The sequence below is a fragment of the Haemaphysalis longicornis genome, unplaced genomic scaffold (genome assembly GCF_048455015.1).
Source record: "Haemaphysalis longicornis isolate Haplotype H1 unplaced genomic scaffold, Haemaphysalis longicornis Haplotype H1 scaffold_8, whole genome shotgun sequence".
NCBI classification, from domain to species: Eukaryota; Metazoa; Arthropoda; class Arachnida; order Ixodida; family Ixodidae; genus Haemaphysalis; species Haemaphysalis longicornis.
The window spans coordinates 91,151,799-91,165,109 of NW_027526445.1; the positions used below are offsets into that span (position 1 = coordinate 91,151,799).

The following is a 13,311-nucleotide window of genomic DNA, read 5'->3' on the forward strand; positions in this document are numbered from 1 at the left end:
GATCTTTAATGGGCGGCGAAAACTCAAACACGCGGGCGTTCTTGCTTTTCGCCTACATCAGAATGGCGGGCCTTGAAATTGAACCCTCGTCCTTGGGTCCAGCTGCACAACGCCTTAGCGATTAAGCCATTGCGGTGCGATTTGTCATGTCGCTAACTTCGGCATTGAAGATGATGCCCAGTGAACGAAGAGGGCATTTGAAGTGGGCGTGCATAAGGGAAGGAGATTTGCAAGGAATGAGTGCGAACTGTTCATTAGACAGAATGGTGGATATATATTTATGCAGGTGTGTGACGTCAACGGTCAATGTAGAAATCGCCGCTAGAAAGGCACAGCACAACACTGTACTGTACAACCAACTGTAATTGTGCTCCAAGTTTGGTTACAATCAGCGCGTAAATAACACAGTTTGTTTTAGTTTCCACGTCCACCTTTGAAATGACATCAAAAGGAGGTACAGTTGAACCTCGTTATAAGAGACACTGATGTAAGAGACAAATGGGTATAAGAGACGCTATTGACCCACATGGTTGGCTGCCCTGTCTTTCCCATTAAATCGACCTCTTTTATAACAGACATTGGATGTAGGAGATTGGTTATAAGAGACAAGTCATCCTTGAAGTTTAATCAATAATCTTGCTTGTAACAGACAAATGAACTTCAGATGCAGTGCCACCAGTCACTAATCGCAGTTGCTTCCATTGTGGAAACACACAGCGGAGCACACAGCGGAAGAAGCTGTGCGCTCTGGCTATTCATCAGGCTTGTGAACTCAACATCTACGATTCATCTTCCGCAAACAGTGAAAGGAAAAAAAGCTTGTAGAATCGTTTGTAAAAAACAGTGTAAATACAGTCATGAAGCAAACAAAGTTTCATAAATTCTGGGACCAAACAATAATTAGAATGAATCTTTTGAAACATGCTGTAGCGTTCTTTTAAGCCTATTTTAGTCATACGGTGCCCACATTGAACTAGGGTCTGATTAGTAAGTGAAAACATGGTTCCCTGCTTATAAGAGACATCTCGTATAAGAGACAGAAACTGCTCCCCGGTACGTGTCTCTTATAAAGGGGTTCAACTGTGTAGGCCGCTTATGATGTATGTTGTCGGAGCCGCGAAAATTTCCACTATCAGCAGTACCGCTCTATAAACAGAACGGATCCAACCACATTGCACCTATACCTTTCGATCGTTCTTTGTTTGTCATCACTCAAACAAGCACCTCTTAAAAACGAAGGTAAAATCTTTTTTCGTCTTTTTTTTTTTTTTTTCGCATCAGATGTTGCTGCACAGCTTTCTCCAGTTTATGCCTGTGAGACAACCTGACAAGAATGCTTGTCAAAGTTTTCTATTGTAACCCCACCTTGCATTTGCAATGCTGAAGGCGGCGGCTTATCAGCACAATGTTCATATCACAACCTTGTTTTTATAGAAACAACTGACGCTATCTTCAGAGGGGCGTGAACAGCAAGGGCAGTTGTGGTTATCACGTGCGTACAAACGGAACACGCAAACTAAAGGGTGCCTATTTTTTCTTTTCCGTGTCTAAGCTAGAGGAGCGTGTACTGCCTCCGGTAACTAATTCCATCTGTTTTTTTTTTTTTTTTTTTCTTTTTTTGCTTTCGTGCGACCCTGAAACAATGCCCCAGCTGCACCGGTTGATCAGTGGACAGGCCAAAATACCGCACTGTAAACAGTGTTGTGCCTCGGTCAACCGCTCTACAAGCGGCGCGCCTATGCATTGAACTAGATCTATCGGAGGCCTACCGGTGGCCAGGAAAACCCACGTTATATCTGGTCCCACGCTATAGGTGGTTACGTTATCAGTGGTCTACACTGTATTCTGAAATTATGCTAGCTCATCGTGTTCTTGACAGGGTCCCCTCGTTCTGAGGACTACAGAGGTTGCAGGTGGGATATCTTCATGGTGGGAAAAGCGCTACGACGACGAGGACAGGCGAGTACACGGGACAAAGCGCTTTGTCCCCTGTACTTGCTTGTCGTCGTCGTCGTAGCGCTTTTCCCACCATGAACATTTACCAACAAGCCCAGCTCGCAGTTCTTCTAAATGGGATCCCTTGTGCAATGCCGCCTTCGGGGGTGCCCCTCGCAGCCCGGGGACGTCACGTGGAGGAAGAGGCAGACGGAGCGGCTGCTGGAGGATGCGGAGCGGCAGCACACGACGGAGGTCATCACGCTGTTCCCTGCGGTCAGGGGCGACCTGGACGTCATGGAGAGCACGCTGGACGCCCTCGTGTCCCAAGCCCAGCGAAACTTGCCCTCAGTCGAGGGGACCCTGTGGGGCCCCTTCACGGTGAGTGGCTCGCTTGTCGCTCTGCTAAAGTGGCTTCCGCTCTTCGCTTCCTTTTTATTTTAAAGCGAGGCTGTATATGCCTATGATCCCAGGGTCTGGTGCCGGTGTTAACAGTTTATTCAGCGGCACGTGTTCAGTGTGTGGAAAAAGTAATAAAAAAATTTAGAAAGAATACCTTAGAGCTGCCATATTTTCATATAACAGAGCTGATATTGCCCCCTAGAAAAATGTCTTCCCAGCTATGCTAGAGGTGAAACCGACCTTACGGGCATGGTATTAGCTGATGATGATGATGATTGCTATTGGTTTCCCCCTTGAAGCGAGGTGATGACATGTCATCTTACCAAAAAGGACTAATATAACCACGTTTTACACTCTTGGTTTAATACTAGCGCTGCTTAGGGCAGGCACTAAAGCTTATTAGGCCCGAAATACTTTCTTTTCCCTGTTACAGGTGGTAACTGTCCTCAACAATATTCCCCTCTCTGCTTTTCGTCCACCAGCATTCTAATCTTCTTTTCGTCCCCTCGACAGCCTTGAAGTTAACTTCCTCTCTTTGTCTTTGTCTTTGTCTTTGTATGCTGGCTTTGCCACATTGCGTTCTGCACACCGAAGCATAAACATCTGCAAAAAGGGAGTATGGTTGCAGATCCACCTCCGCCGCCTCTTTCCCAAGTTGTGTGTCCACTTCACTGCGTGCAGCACCTCCCCCCCCCTCTTCCCCGAACATTGCACAATGGGGCCTGTGGCATGATTGGTCTAGCCGCACTATAAAAAGACAGCATTGTCTCTCTATACATTAATAGTGTTTTCCTTAGTCTGTGACATGGAGATTGTGCCACGGCTCATATAATTCAACATAGCAGATCCCCAATATAGCTACACCAACGAATAGCAAATCACACCGGAGGGGCAATTTCACTGGACTCCCCTCTTCAGAAAGTGGAGGGGCAATTTACTCGTGTAAGTGCGGAGCACTTTAGGTGTGCCTGGCTTGTCATCGTAGCTCGTCCGTGGTCGCACAGCGCAAACAGCCAAACAAAGGCTTAGAAAACATTCCTGCTTGTTTGTCCCTCCATTCAGCCTTCCGGCCAAAATTTTAGAGGATACTTGAATGAGAGGTTTATATGTGCGGAACCATTCAAAACTTCTGCAACCACTGGCGCTTGTCATAGATGTTCCCATTATTTAGTACCAACAAACCTGCAGGTACATTTGAAGCAAAATATGTGCGATTATCCTGCAGTTCGCATATCTATTTAGTTAAGAATGCTGATCAGGTTAGTTTTTGCTATAGTAAGCAAAAAAATTAAGTGGTCGCGGGAAAAAAAAATAGACGTACAGTTAAACCTCGATATAACGAAGTCGTACTTGGGGCCGCAAATTTCGTTAAATCGAGAATTTCGTAAAATCGAGGTTTCGATTTTACGGTTCATTTAACCAGTTATTGGGGTTTTAACACTTTGGCCCTCGCCAGGCAACAACTGCTATGTAGTTACCTCTCCAATTAAAGCGAAATTTGTACTAAAACTGGCCGCGAAAATTGTGCGAATTAAGAGTTTCAACACTTGGGCAATGGAATTCGGATAGCCGACGGTAGTTCATGTGTTATCGTAAAACCGGTGCTTTTTCCGCAACGCCTCATTAAATATGATAGCAGACTAGGTTTCCACTTTTTCTTTTTTCATTTCGGTCACTACTAAATGCCGCTGTTAGTCAATTGAACCCGCGTCCATGTCCCGTGAACTTCACCCCGCCGAGGTGCTCGTTCGAAGTTACGCCTCTTTTCGTCCATTCAGTGGTAGGCTTAGGCGCGGCGGGCCAACAGCGGAAGGCTGCTATGAAACTTTCGAGACTTTTTTCATGTACAAAGGCTCTGCAGTATGGGCGCGTGATGCAACCACAACAGTGACAACACTCGAGATAAAGCCATGATTGCGAGTTGAGCGGAGTACACGCGGACCGCTTCACTGTGTGGAGCAGCGCTTACGTGCTCCGGAAAGCGGAAAGCTTACATTTAAAATCTTCCGGCCAAATTCGATTAAGCAATTACTTTTATGCCCACTGAGCCCTTACGAAACTGATTTCTCCGCACCGCAGCTGTCTAATGAACGCTGGTGAAACGAAGATGACCACGTTCAAAGAGAGCAATTTATTGCCACCAGCACTCGATGTTCAAGCCGTAGTGAAGAAGTCCGTAAGCAGTGCTTGGCGTTTCTTGACCAGGGCGGGCTTTATGTGACGCTCGTATGCTGACAGCGCTAACAAGGTCTTAAACATTCGTGTGCACCTGCGTGCCTCCGCAGAACATCGATGGCATACATCACACTTCGGTGGCTGTCAGTTTCACCGAACTTCCTCAGGTTCTTGTTCGGAACACTTTTCTTTCTCTTGGAGTGCTCATGCTGCTTACAAGACTCACCTAACGATGCACGAACAAAATATTAATTTGGTTATCAGCGAGCACAACCTAGAGCAGCAGCACCGTGAGCAGTGACGCGTAGAAAAAAAAAGCTTGAAGCCTTGAAGTAGGCTTCGGTAGCCTAAGCATAGAGGGCGCTGGCGTAGGCAACGATGGAGACGTCAAAATAGTGGCCGCAATATTAAACCGTCTATGACCGCTAGCGGTTTGTGCAGCTTCGTTCTTCGCTTTTAATTGTTGTTAACCGTAGATTTCACCGCTTTTCTTTCATTTTAGCCTTCGAAAGTCAATTTGAGTACTGAATTTTTTCAATGTAGGGCCTGAGAGGCAAAATAAAACGTGCCTCGACCGGAATTTCGTTCTTCCTTTCTTGCCGTGACTTCGTTAAATCGAAAGCGCCGCACGAAATTACTTCGTAAAATCGAGACAAAAATACATGCATTTAGCAAAATTTTGTTAGAAAACTTGAAAAAATTCGTTATATCGCGAATTTCGTTAAATCGAGGTTCGTTATATCGAGGTTCAACTGTATTCAAAATGGTGCCAAAGGCAAGCACGTGCAAGATGAAAACAAACGCAAAAAGAACTGCACTTTCACACGGGCTGTTCCAGGCAGAGCAAGAAACGAGATACAGTAAAACCTCATTACAAGACACACTGTTACAAGAGGCACTTCGTTGTAAGAGACATATGAACGAAGACAGTTCGGTCAGGTTTCCTATGTTCCCCATGTTAGCAACATTGCATCCAAGAGACCTTGGTTACAGCAGACACGCTTTCTGGGTCCCTTGAGTGTCTCTGGTAACGAGGTTTTACTGTACAAAGTAAAATACCCGAGCTGTCCCAGGAGAAGGCGTGCAAGCACTGTGAAGGCGGGAAAATTGAATTGCATTGGACAAACCTCTGTTCAATTCATCAAGAGGGGAGTGAGACAGAGAGGGGAGCAGCGTGAGAGGTGGTAGCAGAGAGTGGAGAACGGCACCACTGGCGAATCACTGCTCTGCACTCCTGCCAGCTTTCACGTGGAGGGGAACTGCTTTGATTGTTTTTATATCCTCCAGTGATGACATTTTTCTCACAGTTGTGAGAGCCTTGCTTACCAAAGTAAACCATGGTCGGATCTTATGAAGCATATACAGTTATGTCTCGTTGCTGTGGATTTCACCATTCCCCCCAAAAAATCGTGCATAATGGGAGTCGTCCATAATAACAAATCTACCGTATAATGCGGAATATAGTTCGACCCCCTTACCTTGTAGCCGAAAAATGCAAAAAAAATAATGAGGTACCAACCATTGTTTTATTGAGACTATAACTTGTTTCGTCTCAGATTACTCATTTAAAACTGTCTGAAGTATCGTCGGACGACTGCTTCTGGCTCGCTGTCGCCCACACAGCAGGTCGTCCTCGGTGCAGTCCAGGGAATTGCTTATGCACCACTTCCTAAACACTCGCAAGACCATGTCATCGTGAAGCGAGCGCAAAGCATGGGACACTCGTGTGCAGACCGGAGCAACAGCTAGTCTCTGCAGGCGGTCAGCAAACATCTTGGGGTATCCATTCGTAGAGACATCGCACGACGCTAGCGGACAAAATTTGTCCCTTTGTACAGCAGCACAGATGCACAGAGCAGCGCCCATGAAACAAGGCCTTCCGAGCGTTGCATACCGAGAGCTGCCCCTTCAGCTAACGCCACTAGCAACACTTCTTTTGGTGATACCGAACTGGCGCAAGGCGGACACGTCATTGGCCTTGGGAAACCCCCAACTTTTCTTTTAAATGCTGCTGTAAATTGGCACCAAGTGCCTAAACTCACTTTGAGCAAGAAGAAAATAGCATGCACACATTCGCCGACTGCGAGAGAAGCAACAAAACCACGACCGAACAAAACAAAGATGGCGTCGCGTCCGATTGATGGTGGTGGCGATGGTGCCTTTGGGGTTTGGATGGGCTCGATGGGCTGCCCGGTCGCCAGATGACAACTGCCAGTGACTGCAATATAGGTCGAGGGGTGACTTTTCGGCTAATTTTTCTGTAAAAAATCTCGACCTATATTCCGCATTATACGGTATGTCAAATGCACAAACATGAAGGAATTCATGTTCCAGCATATAACACTGTTTAGTCAAGTTCTCAACCAAAAAATGGGGTGACGGGGTTTTGCACCGATGCATTCGAGGTGTCCCACTTTGGATGTGGCATATTTCACTTTCCAGCGAAACAGAAAGTTCAGTCTGCCGGCTGTCGCCTCCGCCGAGCTGACCAGAGAAGTGTACAGGCTTCCCTGTTATGCCCAGCAAATATTTGCACAAACTATTACCGTCCTGTTATCTGAGCCGCAGGTCTTGCTGTTTCCAACATGTGGAGCACGGGCAGTCTTGTGCGATAGGGAAAGGGTGTCACCCTGTCGTCCCTTCCCTATCGTGTTGTCCACTGATCGCTGAATGCATGCTTCGGCTTTGAATGCTTCGGCCAACAGTGAATTCCTGGTACGCGCTAGAGACTATAGGGGTCATGGTCACAAGTAATTTTCTTCTACTTTTACTTTGCGGACCCGTGTTCGTAATAACAATACAAAAATGCCTGTATTTACCCGTTTCATCTCCCAAATAGCCATCCATAATCTGGACTGCAGGTTTCTATATTAACGGGGCAGAATTACATGGTGAGGGACCGGTTGCCAACAATTTCGTCCATATTGCGGGTGTCCACATTAGTGGGGTCCATATTAATGAGACGTGACTGTAGCTTCATACAAATATGTACTAGAGGGAGAGAGAGAACGACTTTATTAGGAGCATTGATCAGAAGGTCATGTGAATTCACGGGAATCCTTACACCTTCTTCACCACAGCTGCCTTTTCGACAAAGATGTGCTAGCGGAAAATGTGTCGCTGCAATCGCACGCCAGCATGAGCGCCACCATAACAACCGGAAGCGTTCCCTTCATTATTTTTATCAGACCATCCAATGTTCCCATACAAAAAAGTTTTTAGTTACCTAGCAGATGTAGACTTTTTAAAATACATATCATATAGACCATAACCTCACCTGTGTTCATTATGTGTTTTAAAACGGTGGTGGAACCTGAGACTTTACACCTTAGGTGCTTGCACTCACTGTTTTAATATGACCCTATACACCATTTATCTTAGTCTACTCACTATGCTTTAATTATGGCCCTATACACCAACCCCCTGAGTAAAGTTTTTTAAACTAGTGCTTCCTTTACAAACTTTCTAATCTCTTTCATCATTGTCATGGCGCTCTTTGCCTTTGTCGGCCTTGCGCCATTAAACCCAAAATCATCATCATCATCTCCTTGCTTGGCCTGGCTTGCAACATGCCGTCTTGTGTCCCCTCACAGGAGAGACAGCAACAAAGGCAACATTCTTTTTAGCAGCACAGTAGTTTAAGCTTGAGCTTCATCTATTAGGGCTCAAGAAAAAAAATTTAATGAACTCCTTTGGCGGGAGGTGCCCGGCATGCCCTTCGCCCAGCCGCGAAGGCGGCTTGCCTAGCTATAACCAGAGTCCTTCAATGCCTGTCTGGTCATGCAACTTCGCCATCACGCTTTGGGAGAGCTTCGTACGCTGCTGCGCCGCGGCGCTGGGGCTGATCGGAGGGCAGCCGGGGACGTGGTCGGAGCGCGTTTGGCAGGCAATGGACCACGGAGTAAGATAAAACAGACGCTCACCGCCTTATCAGCAGTGCGCTTTCGCTTTACGTGTCGTGGGCCGCTCAAATGGACTTATCATTTTGTGAGTGGCGAAAAAATTTGGTGCGAACGGGCATGCTGCCACTGCGTTCCTGCCTGCTGGTCTGGCTACAGAGCAGCAGCGGCCGCCCGATGCCCTCCAACCTTCGGTAGCGCCACTCGCGGTCGCCTTTGACCCCGTACGAAACTTGGCCGGGAGATTCATGACCAGAGAAGCATTGAAGGACTCTGCTATAACGTACAGCATGTTCCTGGGGTTGTTGGTACTGCATTTAACAGTAGAAAAAAAAACTGCATCAAGGACAAGGCTTGTACAAAGGCGACGGGACGGGTGCAGACAGAGGACAGGACCTGCACCCATCCTGTACCCTTTGTACTAGTCTCGTCTTTCACGCAGTTTTTTTTTTCTACTGTTAAAATAGCTATGGCGCCGTCACGTGTGCCGGTGCCACTCGAATTTTGAGAACACCCTTCCCAGCGTTTGCGGCGTGATCTCGCATGCTCTTCTCCTCACCAGTTCACTTGTGTTCGCACCTGAAGTAGGGGGCATAGACACAGAGTTTGAGGTACAGATGTCGAGTTTGCTAAGCCGATTGCCACGGGCTCTAGCGGGTGCTGACTTACTCCACTTTGGGAGAGATGGGAAAGCCCGTGGACTTTTTAACCCGGCCTGGCAGTCATGGAGAATTCTAGGCGGCAAGTTCGAAAACCCACTGTGAGGTGCAACAACCGTCTGGTCTCTGACGAAGGGAGAGCGGCCACCAGCTGTGCTGTTTCTCCAGCCTTGTGCCGCGCCAATTTTATCTTCTTGTTTGTCTTGCATAGAGCTTTCTAAAAATTCCTCGTAATGAGGTTTCTTGTGAGCAACACTTTTGTGTTAAAAAAAATTTCAGGTAGTCATTATGAACAATAATTGAGGGTTTTGCAGCTACAGGAAACTTTTAAGCTTGTTTGGCGAGCCATGCCAAGTAATAATGTAAAGCTTCGGGATTCATGGTGGCACCCTTGCTTAAAAGCACGGCTTGGCTTGAGAATAGTGCCAGATTTCGCTTTGTATATACAGTGCAGACCATTTAAAACATAACCGCTTATAGTGCAGGACCGGATATAATGCGGGTTTTCCTGGCCACCCGTAGGCCTCCCATAGAACTCAATGCATAAGCGTACCACTTAGAATGCGGTTGGCCGAAGTACAATGCCGTTTATAGTGTGGTTTTCTGGCGGGTCCGCTGATCGACCGGCGCAGCTGGAGCATCATTTTTGGGTAGCAAAAGAGAAGAGAGAGGATGAAATCGGCCATCTGACACAGCAGCCTGCACCCCTTGCTCTCAAAATAGGCACCCTTTAGTTGGCGCGTACGTGATAAACACACTGTCTGTGGTTGACGCACCTCGCAAGATAGCAACCCCACTCCCCGTCCGCGCGCGGCAAGTTGTTTTCGCACACGATTCGTGCATGTCGGCGTTGCATGTGCGTTTTTTTATGCTCATGTCAACGATCCTGCGCTCGCGGTGGCTTCTTCACATGGCAGTGAGAGGAGCCTGACGACTTGCACCAATGGGGAGACGCACACCAAATGGCGGGAGATTCGAGGCGCTTCGAGCCGGCTGGCCACGCCAGAGATGTTTAGACTCACCGCCACGGTATTTTGTGATGGGCGCTTTCACAAGCAGCATTGATGGCAGTTTATATTCCACTTTTCGCCCATATTATCAGCTCTTTCCTTGCGTGAGCATCCTCGCTTGCGCCTTGTGTGGCATTTCAGCAAGCAGTTAGAAGCAGTCCCTGGAGCTGCCTGCACCACTTCACCGCCAGTGCCGACGCCATGTTGCCGCATCTTACCGCGCCGCAGACACCACACCAGTTCATCACCTCCTGTAAATACAGGAGGCAATGGCCAGTTGTATCCACGCCGGCGTCGCCATGCCTGCGGCGTGCACTGCACGTTTTCGCGAGAAGAAATCACCCCATGTGGTTCACGCTTCAGAAAGTTATGCGGGTAGGCCTCCGCTCTTTCCCTTTCTGGATAAGCGAGACACACAAACCCGAAGATTTCCACCACCAGTATGCTGCGGTGATAAGCAGCCGCCTTCGGCATTGTGAACACAAGCTGGGGTAAAAAAAATCCCACTGGCGGCGTTACCACATCCTGCGGCATCTGTTCATCGACGCTAAAAACGCAGCCGTGGTCTTTCAAAACACAAACGCAACAGAAGTTAAAGCCGTGCTCGCCGTTTGTAGGACCACGCTTGTAATGTACGCATAAGACCCTGCAGCAGCGGCTGATGTGAAAAAAAATACGCAATAAACCTTTGTTTCTAAGTGTTGTGCGTTTGAGTGATGATAAATATAGGATGACTTGACAGGTAGATGGCGATGTGGTTGTAGTCGCGCATGTTTTGGTTATAGTGCAGTACCATTTATAGTGCGGCTTTTTGCGGCTCCCACGACATACGTTATAAGCAGTCTACACTGTGTTAGTATGAAACTTTGTTATGAAGTAGTTACCAAATTTTACAAAGACTGCAAGCAGGCGTGTTTCAACGAATGCGTTCAGACAAAAGAATTAGTGACCTTGCATTTACTTCATAAGGACAACTCACTATTTGTGCACTGTTCTGAAACAGGCGTAAGTGCAGTTGTTAAAAACTAAATTAAAACATGTTCCTCAGTGGTTACATCGTTTGGCGAGGTTTAGAAGGAAATGTATCATAGCTTCCATGGCGTTAGATTTTACATAACAATCACGATCACAATTTGTGGTACGATCTTGATTAGTGGCACAGTAATTCCCACTGCATCATTAACCTACTGGGCCATGACATTTTTTGTTCACACATCGTTTGATTAATGGGCTGTGCCTTTAGAGGTTGTGGAGACTAAGTACAAGTTTTGGTCATTAAGTATTGTGCTTTCTCCTGATAACGGTGATACTACCATGCTTATTTGAAACTTCAGTCAAATATTTTAGATATTACAGGAAACGGATTAAGCAGTGCCGACTCCCCAGTTACCTTTCAACGGCATTTCTATGACGTCGCGGAATTTCGTTTGTTTGATTGACGGCTGCTGACCCTAAGCTATGGTGAACACACATGACTGGGCGAGATTGTAGGGGTGCCTCCAGTTTCGTGTGACCGCATCACGGGAATGCAGACGTGTGGTCAGTAGTAGTATAGTAGAAAACTTTATTATAAAGTCAGGCTATCTAGCTCTCAGAGGGTGGTGCCCTTAGTCCAGGGCTTCATTTGCTGCTGCGATCCGTCTTGCCCGGTCGATCAGTCCGTGGTGGTCGTCCAAGGCTGAGCTGGAAAGAGCGGCTTCCCATCCGGAGGGGGAGGGGCTGGGTATAGGCAATCGGGTCGGGGGTTTGGGGCATTCCCATGTGGAATGGTACAGGTTCGGGTGTCCTCCGCAGGATGGGCATCTGTCGGGGTACATGGTAGGGTAGAATTTGTGCCAAAGCGAGAGGCTAGGAAACGTGTTAGTTTGTAGCTGGCGCCATGCAGCGGCTTCCTCACGGGTGAGTCGCGCGTGTGGCAGAGGAAGTGTCCTGCGGGAGAGTCTGTAGCGTTGTAGTATATGTGTGTATGTGAGTGGGATACTTTCTGTCTTGTCTGGTTTGAGTTGGTCTTCCACTGGCGCCCGGAGAGTGAGGCCTCGGGCTACCGCATGAACGCGTCCATTGCCAGGGAACCACACATGCCCAGGGGTCCAGATTAGACGGACTGGTGGAATCAGTCGGTTTCGCTGCAGGATGTGATAGGCGGTCGGGGTGATACGTCCTTGCGCATAATTTCGGCATGCCTCTTGTGAGTCGGATATAATATTTATTGGGTTCCCTGAAGAGCGAGTGCTGATAGCGAGTGCTATTCCACACTCTTCCGCTTCCGTGCTGTTCCCGGAGCGTATGGTGGCTGACGTTACCGTCTCACCCCTCCAGTCGGCTACCGCTGCCACCTTGGCATTTATGGCTGGATAGTCTGCTGCATCCGTGTAGAGGGTGTCGGGGTTACTGCCGTATATGCGATGCAAGGCCTTAGCCCGCGCGGCATGCCTGCCGGCATGATGTTCTGGATGCATATTTCTGGCTATGGGTGACACTGTTATTCTCGCTCTAACTTCCGGGGGTATTGGTTTGAGTTCGCGAGGGGCAAGTTCAGACGTCGAGTACCCTAGTTGTCGGAGGACGTGTCTCCCTGTTGGGGTGCGTTTCAATCTTTCTAATTGACTGATTTTTTGTGCTTCGATTAATTCCATCGTGGTATTATGTAGGCCCAATCGTAATAACAGGTTCGTTGAGGCGTAGACAGGGATGCCTGTCGCCGCCTTTACGGCGGTGCGGATTAGGGTGTCCAGCTGCTTAGTCTCTGCCTGGGTAAGTCGGTGGTAAGGTACATGATAGGTTATGCGGCTTATGATCAGAGCCTGCACGATGCGTAGTACGTCCGCTTCTTTAAGGCCGTGGCGGCGGTTGGTTATCCTTTGGATCATGTGGATTATTTGATTAATTTGTTTTTTCAGTAGTCCCAAGGTGTACGTGGCCTTCGTGTTCGTTTGCACATGCAGCCCTAGCAACCGTAGCCTGCCTACTCTGTTAACTGGCTCGCCTTCGACAGTGACCGTAATGTCGGGCGGTGGGTTGGTTTTCCAGCGGCCTTTTCTGACTATGAGCAGTTCTGATTTTTGTGGGCTGCAGGTTGGTCCCCCTGCCCTTGCATACTGTTGGGTGGCATTTGCTGCTTCCTGTAACGCGTCTTGTATTTCTACATCAAAGCCGCTGGTGGCCCAGATGGTAATATCATCCGCTTATAGCACGTGTCTGATTGCTGGAATGGCATTTAGAAGGGGGGGC

At 47.9% G+C, this 13,311-nt stretch overlaps 1 protein-coding gene across 1 annotated transcript in view; it reads left to right on the forward strand.

Annotated features, from left to right (window-relative positions):
* LOC144148380 (tRNA (32-2'-O)-methyltransferase regulator THADA) overlaps positions 1 to 13,311 on the forward strand; it is a 156,679-nt gene that overhangs the window by 101,705 nt on the left and 41,663 nt on the right. Inside the window, exon 23 of the mRNA XM_077679922.1 lies at positions 2,116 to 2,316. Within this exon, the coding sequence (XP_077536048.1) occupies positions 2,116 to 2,316 (201 nt within the window). The remainder of the gene's footprint in view (positions 1 to 2,115; positions 2,317 to 13,311) is intronic.